At 37.6% G+C, this 17,795-nt stretch overlaps 1 protein-coding gene across 1 annotated transcript in view; it reads right to left on the bottom strand.

Annotated features, from left to right (window-relative positions):
• The window catches only part of LOC138617045 (protocadherin-15-like), a 171,894-nt gene that overhangs the window by 62,943 nt on the left and 91,156 nt on the right, over window positions 1-17,795 (bottom strand). The window contains exons 20-25 of the mRNA XM_069691698.1: window positions 17,305-17,433; window positions 7,364-7,483; window positions 7,014-7,199; window positions 5,894-6,130; window positions 4,518-4,634; window positions 1,586-1,726 (exon numbers count right to left, since the gene is read on the bottom strand). Of these exons, the coding sequence (XP_069547799.1) occupies window positions 1,586-1,726; window positions 4,518-4,634; window positions 5,894-6,130; window positions 7,014-7,199; window positions 7,364-7,483; window positions 17,305-17,433 (930 nt within the window). The remainder of the gene's footprint in view (window positions 1-1,585; window positions 1,727-4,517; window positions 4,635-5,893; window positions 6,131-7,013; window positions 7,200-7,363; window positions 7,484-17,304; window positions 17,434-17,795) is intronic.

Here is a 17,795-nt window from a genome sequence, read left to right as displayed (position 1 = left end):
GGGTACTTATGAACTTGGAACATGTGGCAGTAAACTGCCTCATTCAATCTCATCAGAATGTTTTTTCAGCTGACTGAAGATTTGATTTGGTCGCTTTGCCCAAATGCTGATGCATGCTGAACTGACCCATTTTTTTTGACAACACCTAAAAAGTTGATGGTGCATTTAGGCAATAAAGTTAGTCATTTGCTAAATATCAGTGAAACTGTCGAACTGTATATACGTCCTTGTAAAATCAATACCTCAGATAGTGTCTCGAGTGTTGGACCAGTTCGTTTTTACTGAATTATTTGGAGCAAACCAGGTAGAATCATTCCCCTGAGTGACATCTTCAGAGGACGCTGAATCGTTGTTGTGTTAATTAAAGCCCAATGAAAAGATGAAATTAGCATGGCTCAAAGCCCCACTGAGGGATTCAGCTGGGAAAAGACAGATTTTAAAGTAATAAACGACTGCCGTATGCTTTGTATAGTGTATAGGGATTCATAAGAGTGCTCTGTACAGACGCCTTAAAAAAAGTAAATACTACATGTAAGCAAGTAAAGTGTGAAAGTAATGAACAAATTAATTTCCCCAAACCTGCACCCACTAAATACCAGAATCCAAAAAGTATAGCAAAAGAGAGGCCAATCAGATAAGTCTTCTGCAGTAATGATGTCTCTATTAAACTACAGCCTCAGTGCCAGATTTTATACTTTGAAGAGATCAATGTGATTAATTGGGAATTACTGATGCTGCATAGTGTATTTACAAGACTCAATGCCACGAAGTTATATTTAAAATCCCTCTACTGACATTAATTAAACCGCTAAAAACTCATTTCAATTCATCAAAATTACACATTTAGAAGTTTTTTTCCAAGAAAATAAAATCTCCTAATGCCTTAAAGGGGCTTAGATGTAACTTTACACTTCTGCCTTCATTTAGTACGCGCAGATTTATTGAAATGCAATTACGCCGAGTCTCTATCTCCATCTACCCCCTCCACCACTTGCCTGCAATCTCCAGCTGGCCGCTCAATGATATGCAAAGCCCCACCCCAAGTTGATAGGATTGGTTCCTCAGTTATGTGACATATGAAACTACGCTGTTTGAATTTGTTTTTCAGATTATCAAACCATTATTGCAGTTCCAAAACAGAAACACTCAGCCATGGTTTTGACTGCTCATTTAGATCATGATATGTCTTTTACTACATAAAAAAACACCCCACGGACATGCTAACAAAGTTAAAAACTTGACTTTCACTCGATGGGTTATTTAATCTATTGGATGCATTTTAGTCAATAAATAAATGTCTGTAGAGAATTTCTTGGAAATCAAATAGGAGTGTTATGTGGACCCTGCCATCCCTCGAACGATGCTGCTTGCAGAGTTACAAGAGTCAGAAGAACAAAGATAATTGCATGTAGCAGCATTATTTCTTTTCTTTTCTACTCTCACAAACATTTAGATTCATCATGTGAACCAGCAATGAGTCTCAGCCACAGACTGTATAAAGCAAGGTCCCCACCCAAAGCATACAATGTATTGCACTTTGTGGATAATGGGTAACTTGGAAGTTAAACTCTCTGTGCATACTTACACTGAACTTTAGGTTAGGCTCCTCATTAAGGTTCACTCTGGTAACCACATGTCCCGTCTTTTCTTCTACATCAAATATACTGGCAGAGTATGGATACGCGTCCTGGTCCACCTTATAGCGCACTAGACCTGCAGGGGTACCCTATTGGAGAGAACAAAATAGTACCTGCGTTTAAATTAAGGTCGAGCAGTTTAGATGGATGTTGCATGATAGGACGAAGTGTCTCTCAGATTGTTTCTGGAAAACTGCCACTCTAATGGATGTTCTGCCCAGCAGCCTGAAATTAAAGCATAAGTGTAGTAATGACTGTGTAATGACTTTTACAGTATTTAACACCGAAAGCAATTAATTTGGACCCAAATGTCAAATGGTGTTTCTATATCCAAGTACTTACTTAGGAGTTACAACACACAAATCTTTACTTTGGATAAATGAGGTCCAAGATGTAATGGTTGTAAATGATCAGTGCTGCTGATAATAAGGAGCCATCAGTTGCCATGACTAAAGAAAAACATAAAATTGCATGATTTTATACAATATCTGGTATGAGAAAATATTTAAAGAGTGGGAAAAACATTTATGTAGTTCTGTGCAGGGGAGTTTCATGAGCAGATGTTTCAAGAAATTAGATCTCTTAATTTAAACCTTACTCCGAGGAGTAGTTTGGAGGCTTACACTAAGTGTGTGTGGTAAAACTTTGGGAAGCCTAGTGTCTCTGCAATATTATTGTGCAGAAATTGTAAATATGTGGATGACAAACAATTCATTTGTCTCTCTTTTTTGAATAAAGAGTTGGGATTGGCATGATACACCCATGTCAACATCTGCAGAATGACTTTATGTCACTTCACTAGAATTAAAGAATGGATAAAGCAATTTTCCACATAATACAAGAAAAATAAAAGGGGGGTTATTATTGTCCTGATATATTGTTTCTGTGAGTAATTCCTATCTGCATTTATGATTGGATGGTCTATCTGAAAGAACAAGCCAATGTGAGTTAAAGGATATTTGTATCTTAGCAGTGGACATTCCTCCAAAAGTGTCTATCATCTAAAGGTTTGTATCTGACTGTTTGTGTGACAGATTGAATTTCCATTACAATTGTTCTCTTATGTGAAAATGACATCTCTCTCTCTTGGTTCTTCTTTTTTCACAGGAGCCGAGATGATCTTGCTAGATTTATTGCATTATTTTGATTACAAAACTGCAACAACAATAATAAGGTACTCCAGATATTATTGAATAATAGTGTCATGTTGAAGTAGAAAGTTGCAACAAAGCCACATTGCCAGTAATTATAAAGATATTCAAGTGAAATAAAAGGCAGTTAAGCTCATATTTCCATTCAATTTTACCACTCAAAAAGTCAAGGTTGCAATGTCAGCATGAAATGAAAAGCAAAAAAACCAAAACCTTATCCTTTCAGCAAAGATTTAGTGAAGGACAATATAGACATCTTATTATGTATAAGGTAGATGGTCATTTTTCAAGGTAACTGTCATTTCTTCTGAAATGAGTCAGCTTTTGTAGAAGCACGGCAGTTGTGAACTTTATTTCACAGCTGCTTGTTCCAATGTAGTATTTCATTACATAACAGCTCACAGTGAGTCAGCAAAACTTTACTGAGAAATTATTGATACGATTTGTGCTTTAGGAGTAAATTTTGCAACTGGAGGGTATAAATGACATTTATACCCAAAGATATATATATACATATATATATATATATATATATATATATATATATATATATATATATATATATATATATACATATATATATCCAGGGCTGTTAAGATGCTATTTAGCTACTTGTTTGGGCACTGGGACTACCTTTACAGCATATCCTGGATAGTAATGTTGCATTTGACCTAAGAGAATCTACTTTGATGATTAAACCTGAAGTCTGAATCAATGCAGCTGATGTACAAAGACAAAAAGCACATTATTCAAAGGAGGATGAGCCTTTTAAATAGGCTTATGGCGCAACATTGCCAGTGTATAAGTTCATGCCTGGAGATAGGGAGAGTGGAAAATAAGCTCTTGAAGCTTCTTGAGCAGTGACGCAAACTAAAGACACTTTAGTGTTTCTCACTTTTATCATGAATATTTACTTAGTGGGTAAAATTGCACATTTACCAGTTGGTTGTTTTCTGCTTCCATTTAGTAATGTTGCATTTGACCTAAGAGAATCTACTTTGATGATTAAACCTGAAGTCTGAATCAATGCAGCTGATGTACAAAGACAAAAAGCACATTATTCAAAGGAGGATGAGCCTTTTAAATAGGCTTATGGCGCAACATTGCCAGTGTATAAGTTCATGCCTGGAGATAGGGAGAGTGGAAAATAAGCTCTTGAAGCTTCTTGAGCAGTGACGCAAACTAAAGACACTTTAGTGTTTCTCACTTTTATCATGAATATTTACTTAGTGGGTAAAATTGCACATTTACCAGTTGGTTGTTTTCTGCTTCCATTGAAAAATTAGAGCTATTTTTCACAGTGCATTTAAGCTCTCCATCTGAACTAAAAGCTGTGTGACTCAGCAAATCCTCAGGAGGTAGCCTCACACACTGCACTTAGACCCATACATGAGCATTTTACCACCTTTTAAACCTGGGTTTAACTGCACCAGACTACGTAATGGCTCACAATGGAACACTCTAAAGTGAGCTAACCTTCATTTTACAAAAGAATAAACCAGCCTATATTACCAAGATGTTTAGCATTAAAAGCCCAGTTGAAATGTCACTAAGTGCAGCGCTGGGGTAAGAGAAACAGCTCCACTGGAGAAAGAAGTGCAAACACATTCAAGAGACACACACACACTGAGTGGAGACAAGCATCATTACGTTGAATCACTCCAACACAGTTTGAGGAACAGGCTGTGAAAAACAGTTTGATTGAATAGCAGCAGCTAGAAATGCTCACCGCGGGGTCAGAGTCATTGGCCATCACTGTGGTTACGATGGTTCCCTTGACAGCATTAGGGGCAACCATTCCTCGGTACACTGACTGTCTGAATACCGGAGAAAAGTCATTCATGTCCTGGAGAGATTTAACACACGCACAGTATGAGATTGGCATTGTAAACATACAGTGCACCAAGCTGTTGTTTTCTTTGTTTAAGTGCCTGAAACTTTAGACATTTTTAATAATAGCAATACAAAAATTATGCAGACTGACTTTGTGACTGACTCATGATGCTTTTTGCAGTTATGCTGATTCCTAAGTTTCTCTTTGTGGTCCTTAAATTACACACTGTAGTGGATTCCTCATAGGTTTGGAAACATCTGGACTCCACAATGGAGAACATTACAGAACAAAGTAACAGTAACACAATCTCAGTTAAAAAATAAAACTACAGTCCGTAACCCGAGTTCTTATACTGACTTATATGTTCTGCTGGAGTTTTGTTTTACTTTGGTCTGGATTTAGACTTTTTTTTTTTTCTCTCAGCACAATAAATGTAGTGCTGAGTTTTAATGACAGCAGGCGTCAGCAGAACTAGAAAACGAGTCCGTGGTGAGTTTGAAAGTGCGGGAAACACAGAACAACAGTGGTTTTAATTTTCCTATTCACTGACTAAATGATGGATTTTAAAACTTGTTTCACAGTTGTCAGACAGAGACAAAGACAAATAAGCAAACAAAAATGCTGTGAAAAGGACAGCATATTTCTCTATAACTTTAAAGTTTCAGATGTCAGAACTTCCCAATGTGGAATCAGCGCGGCAGAGTACATTTAGTAAATGTTCTAATGGATGCGAAAGCACCGGTATGGACCCTAAATGTCAGTGTACCAGATACAACAGGATCAGAAACAGTAAACAACAATAAAATATAATGAATACATGTTGAAATGATCAAATAACATCAATATCACCAAAAATCAAAACTTAGGAGGAAAAAGTCTAAGAACTGAAAATGGATTTGTCAATCAAAGCTTCGTTGTTTTTTTTTCTTCTTTTCTCTCCCAGTAATCATCCCTCGGATATATCTGTTGTCGCTGAATATAACATTTTATATAAAGTAGTTCAAACTAGCTCCACCTGCAGCAGCTACAACAGTAACATGCTGCTTACACTGATGCTTAATCTGCTGCAATCAGTGCATCCAAACTAGTAAAAGGCTAGCTTGTTAGCAAACATGACTTTCTCCAAAACATTTTTGACAGCAACACTGTCTCTATCTTGGAGGCAAACTTTAACTTAGAAGACACTTAACTTAAAGAGTGACTCACTGATCTCACTTATCTGTCTGTCCTCATGTTGAGAGTCAGAGACCATTTCATAGACACACACTCACCATTATTCTGACAGTTACAGAGGCTAGTCCAGGAGGCATGGTTCCCTGTCTGTCCAAGGCCTCCACAGTAAACGTGTATGTGGCTCCTGAGTCAGTCAGAGCCTCATAGTCCACAGCCTTGAGAACTGACAGCTCCCCCGTCATGGGGTTGATGTAGAATAGCCGAGTGATCTCCTGGTCTAAGCCTTCAGTTCTGATTTTATATGAGAGGTTGGAGTTGAGGTCAGCGTCTATTGCCTACAGGAGAAAAATAGAGGAGAGAGTGAGAAAGTGGGAAGGAAAGTAATATCATTAATACATTTTTTTTTAAAATATTTGCCAGGAGGACAAGAATCTACATGTGCTGAAGGTAGAACCAGAAAGTAGGTCTATGTTGAACTGGAATGACAAAAACACCTGTGGTAGTAACCTTAAAAGTCCAGCTGGAGGTCCATATCTTTTTTTTTTTTTCCTAATGTAACTGTTTGGCTTTGGGGAGCAGATTCATTTTTTTCAATTTTACATTGTTCTATAACTCACAGGGTGCTTGCAAATGTTGTCAAATTATAATTTTTTAATATTCAATTTTTATATTTGACTTTCTTAGACGGCTGTGGTGCTGACTGGAATGTAAAATTAAGCCAATTTGGTCATTCAAAAGAAGTAGAAAAGCAACTAAGTAAAATTATTATTAGTCTCAGACTGGCCTCAGCAATCAAAATTAGACTTGGAGCACTTTTATTAACTTAGAACATTCATCTTAGGTCGACTTGTTTTGTATCCCAAGTACAACCCTGTTTCCAAAAAAAAGTTGTGATGCTGTGTAAAATGCAAATTAAAAACAGAATGTGAATTTGCAAATCATGTAAACCCATATTTAACGGAATATAGACAGCATCAAAGACAGCATATCAAATTTTGAAACTGGGAAATTTTATTGTATTTTGGAAAATATATGCTTTGGTTGCAAAAGGGGCTGATTTAGACACGGGAACTTCCTAGTTCATAAGATTTATTAGATGTATCAGGCATTTTTCAAGACAGTTTATAAAATATACTACTTTGCAATGAGCAACTGAAATTGTCATAAAATGCACAACGTCAGCTGTGAATTGACCTATCCATCTATCCATACACTCACCTTTAATTGTAATATGACAGTATCTTTTGGGCTGTTCTCTGGTACATTGACATTGTAAGTCTGTTGGGTGAATTTCGGGCTATTGTCGTCCACATCCAGAACGGTGATAGAGAGTGTTAATCTGGATCTCCGTGGGTCCACCGCACCATCCCAGGCTTCAACGATTAAAAAGTAATGACCTTTCACCTTAAGAAAAACAGAGATTTATGATCAAACATCACCACTGCACCTGCAAAGAGTATTAATGCTGTCATAATTGCCTCTGTTTTGCTTGTTTACTCATGACTGTTCTGCAATGAAAGCAACAAACTCGGACATTCATGTAGAGCAAATCTATGACGTCCTCTGACCTCTCTGTCCAATGGCACTGCAGTTCGAATAGCTCCGGTGGCATTAATGGAAAACAGCTTCTGGTGGTTGACGAGTCGATAATGGACCTGACCACTCGCCCCCAGATCGGGGTCTGTAGCCTAAAATAAAATCGGAAAAAAAACAACAACATACAAGTAAACATGTGATCAGAAATAGGAATGAAAAGGTTTTAATCAGCCATTTTGAAACACATTTCAAGACTACTTTTGAGGGAAATCATTGTTTTAATTAAAAGTGAACATCCTTTTCAGTCAAGCTAAATGTGTGAATCAAGCATCTATATGCCTACGAATATATGCAAGCCATGAAACTCTAAATCTCTCTCAATCTTGTTGATATTTAAGACGCTTCACTTCCAGAATAAAGAAAGATATTTGAAATTGTTTGAGTGGCTGTACTCAATTTGAGTATCTTTCTTTATTCTGGAAGTGAAGCATCTTAAATATCAACAAGATTGAGAGAGATTTGGAGTTTCATTGCTTGCATATATTCATATATCAATCTTGTTGATATTTAAGACGCTTCACTTCCAGAATAAAGAAAGATATTTGAAATTGTTTGAGTGGCTGTACTCAATATGAGTATCTTTCTTTATTCTGGAAGTGAAGCGTCTTAAATATCAACAAGATTGAGAGAGATTTGGAGTGTGTGTATGTGAGAGGCAGACATGCTAGAGAATGACTCGCAAAAGAATTATCAATGGCATGACTGCCTTACAGTATCACTGAGGGAACTTTTGTCAGGTTGGTACCACATCCACAATGCATTTGCATTAGCTCAGTGTTTTTGACCTTGTGCTGTTACCACAAAATCATTTGATCCATTTTCTACTTAATTAAACCTGCATTGCGGAACTGTTGTTTACTCCTTCTGCCAGTGAGAGTAATTCCAAAAACGCCACTGACACGCGTTTACATCATTGTCTCTACCGTAGCGCCTATAAAACTTTGGATGAATAAAATTTTTTTAAAAATCCCCCAAAAGGTCTTGAATCAATATCAGAATTTGATCTATTTGGTCCCATAACTTTTGCAAAATCTAGAAGAACCGCATGATTGAATTATTTCATCCCTATTCAAATTAGCATGGGGCTAAGCCAGAAGTTTGCCAGTTTGCTCTGTCCACAAAGCAAGCCCAGTTTGCATATCCGGCCAATGATGGAATGTCTCATCAGATATCAAATTTGTAAGACTCTGTTCTGTGAAATACAGAGAGATTCAGCTGCTGTTAGTTTAATGAGCATTGTGTGAATTAGTTTAGCAAAGGATAGAATTGTAACTAACATTTATTGAGATGTAAAAGTCCCGCAGAAAAGCTTTAAAAAGTTTGAAAAGTTGGTCTTGCTCTCTTCCTTCCTCCCCTGCTTCTATTCTTCATTACTTCTTTCTTCATGTTATTGCTCCTGTCCGTTGGTTTCACACAGAAATTCTAACTTTTTAGGTATTGATTTGACATGGTGATAAAAACAGACCTGAGGGATATGCTCTCTCTCTGTACCTCTTTGTCTCACATTTCCCTTGCTGTCGGCTCTCTTTCTCCCTTTATTGCAACTTGTCCACCGGAATAAAAGTTACTTTCCACCAGTTGTTCAACTTTTCCAGAGTTAATGAGACATTGGTTTCAATTTTTACTTGGAAAAAAGTAGCACAGAGTCCTTTTTTTCCTTTGTTGCACTTCTTTCATCTGACTAGCCTCCTGTATCTGTTCTCCTGTCAAACCCTGACTCCTTTTCCACATCATCTCTTTCAACTAATAAAACAAGGTAGTGAGAAGGTGACAAATTGCTAGCCGGTGTTCCTTTCACCCCATGTGTGTGTTCATCTTGTCCAATCAGCATTCTGACGACATTAAAATAGATGAGATGAGAGCAGACGAGAGCAGAGGAGAGCAGAACAGAGGAAACATTAACATGGTGTGTGTGTGTGTGTGTGTGTGTGTGTGTGTGTGTGTGTGTGTGTGTGTGTGTGTGTGTGTGTGTGTGTGTGTGTGTGTGTGTGTGGGGTAAAGATTTGCTGACGTTGCTTTTTGACTATACGCAAGTCCCCGAAAGAAAAATGTAATTTGAAAGTTTGAGGTAAATGTTAAAAAGAATTGCTCCATATCTGTTGTTAACAGTAAGAAAACTGTGAACCTTTATGTCTGTCTTTGTGAGGACCAATTTGAGTTTTAGACCTTGGGACATTGTGAGAACATTTCAACCAGACCTCACTTTCTGACACAACTTCAAAGGGCTGTTTAAGGTTAAGACTTGGTTTTAGGGTTCAGCATTAACTTTGTCAGCAAAAATCATGGCATTAACAAGGATATACTGCGCACTAAAGTTAAAAATGATGACAAAATCTATTGATATCTACAGTCATGCTAGCGGCTCTGTCTGACTGCACTTTTTAACACAGCAGTGCTGTGATCAAAATGCTAACATGAGTGTTAACATCCTCACAAATGTCTATGTATGTGGTTTTATGGGTAATTGATCCTTAACCAAAGTACAATCAATCTGCAATTTGGATTTGAGGAAATGGTGTGAGGAATTTCTTATCGAAGAATTTGGAAGCTGTTTTTTTCTGCTGACAATTTAGCCAAAGCAGTGGGACGCAGAGAATAAATATAGTGCACTTCTTCTGGCTTGCTGTTACCACACCTAAATTCACTGTGTGAATTTATTGGTCCGACCACATTCCACAGAAACTCATTTTCAGTCGTCGCACCCTACTGGGCGTCGACTTCTGTTTAATTTTGAAACTATTGGAGTAGCCTTTAACCAATCAGCATTGACCACAATATGCGTCAAAACTCTACTGTTGCTGCAATCACATTTACAAAAAAAACCAAAACGATTGACTTCAACGACATGGCACTTAGCCACAGACATTAGTCGCTGATTAGTCCGCCCTTCAGAGAGGCTGAGCAAATGTTAGCGCAAACGGTTTCTAGACTACAATCACAGCAAAGAAAACTGAAGATGTGAGCAAAAGCCTAGGATATTTCCCTGAAACCTACTTGAATAGAACACTCAGTATAAGGTGTACTATATATAGGGGGAGCTTGCCAATTCAACACAGAAGGGAAGACGTCATCAGCTGAAAATGCTGACATCAGCTGAATTTCAAATGTGATGTGGATATATACAAATGCAGAGGGACAACAATTAAGGCTGGATCACTGAATTAATGTCAAAACAAAAAGGCATGTAATGGAAACATTATTTTAAGATGCAAGTTTAAAAGTTTGAAAGCTCATTAAAAAGTATGTAAATAGACCTTAAAGATGCGTTTTTAACACCAAAATAATGCATTGTGATTTTCTTTGTGTCTATATATCATAATTTAACGGCTTCTAACTATTTTTGTAAAATAATCAACATTGTCGACTGAAATGTTGATCCAACCCCCATTACTGAAATCATATTTACACTCCTCTTTAATCGCTGGACTGCTGTCACTACCTGCTGTTGCAGTGACTTATTTTTGCCTGTTTCTCCAATTTTGGATCATTAAAGTTTCAATGTATCTCACACAGTACTATTAGAATTAGTGGAAATTAGACCCAGACTTGCCAGTGTAAGAGAGAGAAATGAAGTCCTCTTGATGTGATTTGTATTCAGTGATTCATCACTACCTGAGGGTAAAACTGTGTTATAAATTTAATGGAGCGTCCAGCTTTCGGGTGATTATCTTGATTTGTTTCCAGAAGGGAGAGAACAAATGAAACATACGAGAGAGAGAAAGTAAGAAAGGAGAGAAACTAGAGAGAGAAAAAAAAAAAATTGAAGTAAAGAAAACAATGCAAGTTTTGTGGAAATTAAAACAGAGAAAGTTGACGTAAAGTGTTTGTGCATTCAGTAGGTTTATATTTAAATCCATGTGGTGTTATAAATGAATTAATTAAATCATTACTTTTTCAAATTCAGTGTTTTATTTCGCACTTTTTTTTTAGTTGGGAGTTGGTGAAACCACCCTAATGTCAGTTTTAGCCCATTTGTTCCACCCACAAAAATTCCCCAGAACCGATAATGACTTTTTATTCTGACGTGTATCCCAAGTCAGAAACCTATAACTACAATAACTCCAATATGACATGAACATGACCTAAAACTCCATAATTAACACATAATGAGGCATTTTGGGTGGTTTACAGGACTATTTCTCAGCTCGACTAGTTTAGAGACATCAACCGAACACTCATGTCCAGTAGTATCCATGGCATGTACACTGCTTTTTGCCAACAATCCCACAATGCAATGTGATACATTTTACAGATGGCAAAATGCCTCAACAGCTGAAGGTGATGATACAAAATGATGATAATTAGTAATCGTCCAAAACCTCCATTTGGAGCCCGACAAAGTGACCAAAGAAGTGATTTCAGACACAGGTATAGTCATTTTTTTCCCCCAAGATGTAACAGTGAGCTTTGAAGGTGTTGGTAGGTGAAGTATTCCACCTTTCAACAGAGCAAAGCTTGCCGTTTCTCTGCGTTTCCATTCTTTATGCGAACCTAACCTAAATCTGTCTGCAGCCTTATATATATTAGACAAATAACTGGTATCAATCTTTTCTTCCATCTCCTGACAAGAAGGCAAACAACTGTATTTCGCTCAAAGAAATTTGAGGCACATTTTCATGCTGCCAGCAGCAGTGAATGTACATTCAAAGTATTCAGAGCCCTTGAGTGTCTTCACATATTCTTTCACATGAATTTCAAATTGCAGAAATTGCTGAACATCACAGTCCAATGTGCTGTAATTTTATCAGTTTAATCTTGACATGAAAAATGTACCTCTGTGACGTCAGCCAAGTGAACTGAAAAAAACTGGAAAAAAGATAAATGGGGATACATTTTCTCCTGCTGACATATAAGATGAAAAAAAATATAAAAAGTGCAAATATTTAATATATGACTTTCCATAAAACCCTCCTTCAAGCTGCCTATAGTAAAGTTGTCATAGCACTGAATTGGAGACTGGATTAAATCCTTAAAAAAAAAGAAGAAGAAGCAGGTTGGATTAATCGCTTGATGTCAAACGTATTGATGACTGCAGTTCCTGGAGTTAGGTACTGTAGAGGGTGTGTGTACATGTGTGTGTGTGTGTGTGTGTGTGTGTGTGTGTGTGTGTGTGTGTGTGTGTGTGTGTGTGTGTGTGTGTGTGTGTGTGTGTGTGTGTGTGTGTGTGTGTGTGTGTGACTTTCTCTGCCTTTATCCCTTCGCCTTTATTCTCTGTGCTCGTGTCTTATCCCTCCCTCACTGTCTTTCTCACAGTTCTCGGCATAATTACATTGTCAGACTGTTAAAAGCCAGGAACACAATACAATTAATGTCTCAGCTGCCTTACATCTGTGGCTTTCAACACACACAGACTCAAAAAAAAGCCCATAGAAACCTGAAATATGCACTCGATCTCTACAATCACTCGCTCTGTCTTTTTCTGTGCAGGTGCTCAAGTCTCCTTTCTTACAGCTTTCCTCTTTTTTTGAAGTACCTGCAACTGAAACAGAATTACTGAAAGTATTTTTAAAATCTGTGCCTGAGTTTCTGGTTCTTTCATTGCACTAATAAAACATATAGACAGGTATTGAAACAGTGTGGGGATCTTTACTAAGTGGGTTACACATACAGACAAGCCACTGCTACTACTCTAATCCCTACATGGTCTGGTAGTGAGTTTGTGATTGCTTCTCAATCTGTTAGTTCTTCCTTTCAGCTCTATTTTTCATCAGGCAACATGCTGCACCTGAAATGAACTTCATAGTTTGTTGTAGAGTCACTCAGTAAACTGTAATTTACTGCAGGGGAAACACACGCACATCCAAATTAATTTACAAATAAAACGTATTTGCACATGTTTTACTACTTTGTTACATTCTGTGTACATGGTTTAGAGAAGTGGCTCTCCATCCTGAGGGACGGGAACCCCACAAAAGGTCACCAGATAAATTATGGTTGCAACATGATAAATTGGATGGTAATGTTAATGAAGAGCTAATATATTTATGGTGATACACATACGTTTTCCACTCATCATAATTGGCTTTATTTTCTATATTGAAACACTACATAAAATAATGGATTCACCATAGTTCTTGTATGAAGAGAGTAAAAACAGTGAAGAGGGATCGATGTGTGCTACTTTTCTAAAAGTTTTTCCTTTAAAGGTGTTTTTTTTTTTTAAATGATTCACTTTAAACCGATTTACAAAGAAAAGTCAAGCTAGTTTTGTGCAGCACATTTCAATGAACAACAGAAAGTTTTCCACCATGCTGCAGGAACAGGCAATCATGCCCACGAACAGCCAACAGACTGCTTTTTTTCCAGCTAACAACTGCAGCAAGTGATTTCACTGATTCATTCCCCACTTTGAGGTTTACAGTGTAGTGTAAAAAAAAAAAAATCAGAAAAAAAAAATCATCTGGTGTTTTGTTGTAAGACAAGAAAAGCCTCCAAGTCCTCCATGGTATAGGCCTGCCAAACTCCACAGCTGAGGGAAAAAACAAACTGTAAACCTATCAAGAGGTTCGCTGATGTGTGGCCAGCTTGATATAAAACTTTATTTGATTTTCAAGTTATGTATAATGTTATGCCATGTTGATTGGGCAGGAATTTCAAAAGATAAACATAAAGGGCAAGTGGTACTATTGCAGCCTCTATATGATGGAGTGGCATCCTAAGATTCGTTAACCTGAAAACTACTTTCAAATTACTCTAAAATATTCCGAAATTCAGAGGAACTTGATTCCATCTTCCACTATATAATAGAAATGACAAATTTATCTTTTTGAAATCTTAAAGTAGACTTAAATACTGCAGATATAATCATGAATGACAACTGGACTCAAAAATGGCGGCCTCTAAGTTAAATGAAAATTGATTGCCTCGTTCGTGAGCCAAAAAATATTTGTCAGCTTTACTTCCATGTCTCCTCCATCACCCCCAAACCCACACATGCAAGATGTCCCGTTTCATCCATAGACTTTAAATTCTGATGCTCTCATGGAAATAAAACTCTGTCAAAGTTTAACAAATATAAAACCTTTGTGTATATAAAAAAAATCATAATAGAAAGAGTTTTCCTTGCTGGGGAACATCTAGTTGAACACAAAGGGATAGAGGGCTCAGCCCAGAGCTTTATAATCCTTACAACTTTTGAAATGTAAAGGGGAACTTTTCATTGATTTCTGTCCATCTCAAGAACAGAGAGAACAATGCATTCTATACTGTATTATTTTCAAACTGTCTGTCCAGCGGAGATAAGCTCTCTTCCTCCTGCCTCTCTCACTACTACCTGTGACTTCCTCACATTTCTTTATTTTCTGTGCGGCTTTGGTCGTATTTCCTGTCGGGTGTTCTCTCTTCTCTTCTCCCTGCAGCTGTCCTGCATGCAGTGAGGCTACTAGTTGTTTCTATTTAGATACTATATCTAAGTCCTCTTTAACAGCTCTAATCTCTTTGGCTGAGGTTCAACTGTTGCTCTTTTTAACTAGTTTAATTCATTTATAACAACAAACAAACACTTCCGTGATAGAAGTCAGTTAAACTGCCGGGTTACTAAAAGGTATTCAACACCGTCCAACCATTCCAAATCCAGAAGTCATAGCAATAGTTTACTAATTTATGATGTACTCTTTCTTTCTTTTTTCTTTTTTTAAATTTATTTAACAATGCAAATATTTTATTTACCTCCTACAATTTTATCTTTGATGGTCAGATGACGCTCTGTGAATTAACTCAGTCTTCGTTTTTCTACTGCTTTTTTTTCTCTTTAAAATAGAAACCATATCTTAGACTCATGAAAGTTATATCGAGAATGCAGCCGTACTCCTATCGCTCTGTCATCACCCCTCTTTCTCTCCATCTCTCTTACCTCTTCCTCCACTCATTTCTCTCTGTCACCCAAGCATCCCCCCAACCCTCAGCCCCCCATCTCTCTCTACCTTACTAGCATCAGCAAACCAAGGTCAGGTTTATTCATTCTTCCAGAAATCTGTTTAATACCTACAGGTACGGACCCTGGTTTGGAATGAGGCCCAAAGTCGTGCCTTGTTTAGCCCGCTGAGGGATCACACCGTCTGTTCTGGTTTGGAATATTTCCAAAGGTCCTTGAAAGGGAGGAAGTTCAGGATTGGAATACACCAAAGTGCCCTCTCTACAGATTAGGATGGGGTTTTGGATGTTGAATTTGGACCGTGCCCAAAGGTCTGAGTGAGAGTTAAAATTTGGAATGCTTGGGATAAAATGTCCTCTTTATGGATAAGGGTGGATTTACAAGTTTGGAATTGTGCCCAATGGACAAAATGAAAAAAGATATTGAACTTTTCAGTTTGGAAGCTGTTAAAATTATGACTTTTTCAAAATCCTGGACACGGGTGTACAAGGGCCATATATTTATCTCAGGAGAAGTTCTAGTGTTGAACCAAAGAAGCATGATTAACATTTAGAACCTGGCAAAGCGTCAGACTGATCAAAGACCCCCTGACACTGGTGTATAAAGGCTATGAATTAAGCTTGGAGTAGATCCAAGCAAGCATGCATCCAAGGGAGCATATTTAAAGATCAGAGCATATCAAAGTGTCAGATTTACCCATGCCCCCATCTGGGAGATACATAAGTCAGTTAATAGGTCTGGAACAAGTCTGGGACTCTTTGTGGTAAGTGGAAGAGAGGGTGCTGATGCAGGTAAACCACATCCCACAATTTTTTTTAATGTTTTGCATTTTTTTCCCCTTTAAATTAAATTAATTTCAGATTTGGATTTATTAACTTTTTTTTTGGCTTTGACAGTTTGATCCATTTTTGGCCTCTGATATTTAACATTTTTCCAACACAGACTGGACTGAATACAGGGGATATAACCAATATTTTTTGTGAAAATCAACTCTCTTCTGGGGAATAAAATGAAAAAATTATCCAAACAACAAAAAAATCCTGCCAACCACTGTAATGCAAAGTCTAACTTTAGAATTTGTTCAGTATAGTATGTTTTAAATTTTCAGCTGCTATTGTTTGGTCCAATTAGTATGCTTATGAAAATAATAGTTTATGGTTCTGTAAATTGAAAAAAAAAACCACTGTGGATCAAACAATCACATAATGAGTTTTCTCAAAAATACTGTCCTTTTCAAATAAGTCATTGCTTTACCAAAAGTTGCAATATGCACTCAAAGTCCTCTAAGCATAATAACGGAGTGTAAAGTGTTATTTACAAAGTTACAACGGTTCACAGAGTTATGTTAGTGATTCTTGGTCTCCATTGGAAAAGATTAGAAGAACTGAATTTAATTAGAGCCTCTGTGAATCTTTGTGCGTGAATGCGCGCGCGTGTGTGTGTGTGTGTGTGTGTGTGTGTGTGTGTGTGTGTGTGTGTGTGTGTGTGTGTGTGTGTGTGTGTGTGTGTGTGTGTGTGTGTGTGTGTGTGTGTGTGTGCTGCATTACTGATGTTGCACAGACATTAATCTGTTTATAAAGTCACATTGTGGGGACCTGCCTCCCTTTACAAGTGATTGCATTTTAAAGGTGATGATAACGTTCGGGTTAGACAAGAAGTAGTCATGGTTAGATTGAGCCTCCAGTAAATTAATGTGTATGTGTGTGTGTGTGTGTGTGTGTGTGTGTGTGTGTGTGTGTGTGTGTGTGTGTGTGTGTGTGTGTGTGTGTGTGTGTGTGTGTGTGTGTGTGTGTGTGTGTGTGTGTGTGTGTGTGTGTGTGCAAAGAAAAGTACACAAAAATGTAATTAGCATACAAACACATAAACATGCTGGTATCATACCTGGTCATGCAAACATGAATTACAGTGAGGACATTAAGATGTATCTAAAACCATGTAGGGAGAAGTGAGGTGATGGAGTGGGAGAGAGGAGATTGCGCATTTTGGCTGCGTCTCAACATGATTTAGAGTGTGTGTGTGTGTGTGTGTGCATCCTCCTACCTTGACCTGTCCAACGTAGGTGTGATCCTGCTCCTCGGTGACGGTGAGGTTCACTGGCAGTGAAGAATTGAACAGCGGGTCATTGTCATTAACATCTGTCACCACAATGTTCACCGTCGCAGTGGAGGTCTACACACACACACACACACACACACACACACACACACACACACACACACACACACACACACACACACACACACACACACACACACACACACACACACACACACACACACACACACAAAAGTTTGTGTTATTATTCTAGCCAGTTCAAAAACATCTGACTGATGTCAGAACATCTAGTCCTTTCTGGGACTAATTATCAAAGTACACAGGAGAAATCTATTTTCACATTTCACAGAGGTTTTATTTCAACATCTCAGTCCATTTGTCCCTCTTGCTAACCTCGCTATTTTATATAACAAACTAAAGAGACCTTTTTTTTCTTGCTAATTAGCTGCACTCTGGCTGCCCATCTCTTTATGCTT

Source organism: Brachyistius frenatus, unplaced genomic scaffold (assembly GCF_029030835.1).
Source record: "Brachyistius frenatus isolate BFR_SWC_R1_liver_20210118 unplaced genomic scaffold, ASM2903083v1 Contig_11, whole genome shotgun sequence".
Classification (NCBI taxonomy): Eukaryota; Metazoa; Chordata; class Actinopteri; family Embiotocidae; genus Brachyistius; species Brachyistius frenatus.
This window is presented reverse-complemented; position numbering and strand designations above follow the sequence as displayed.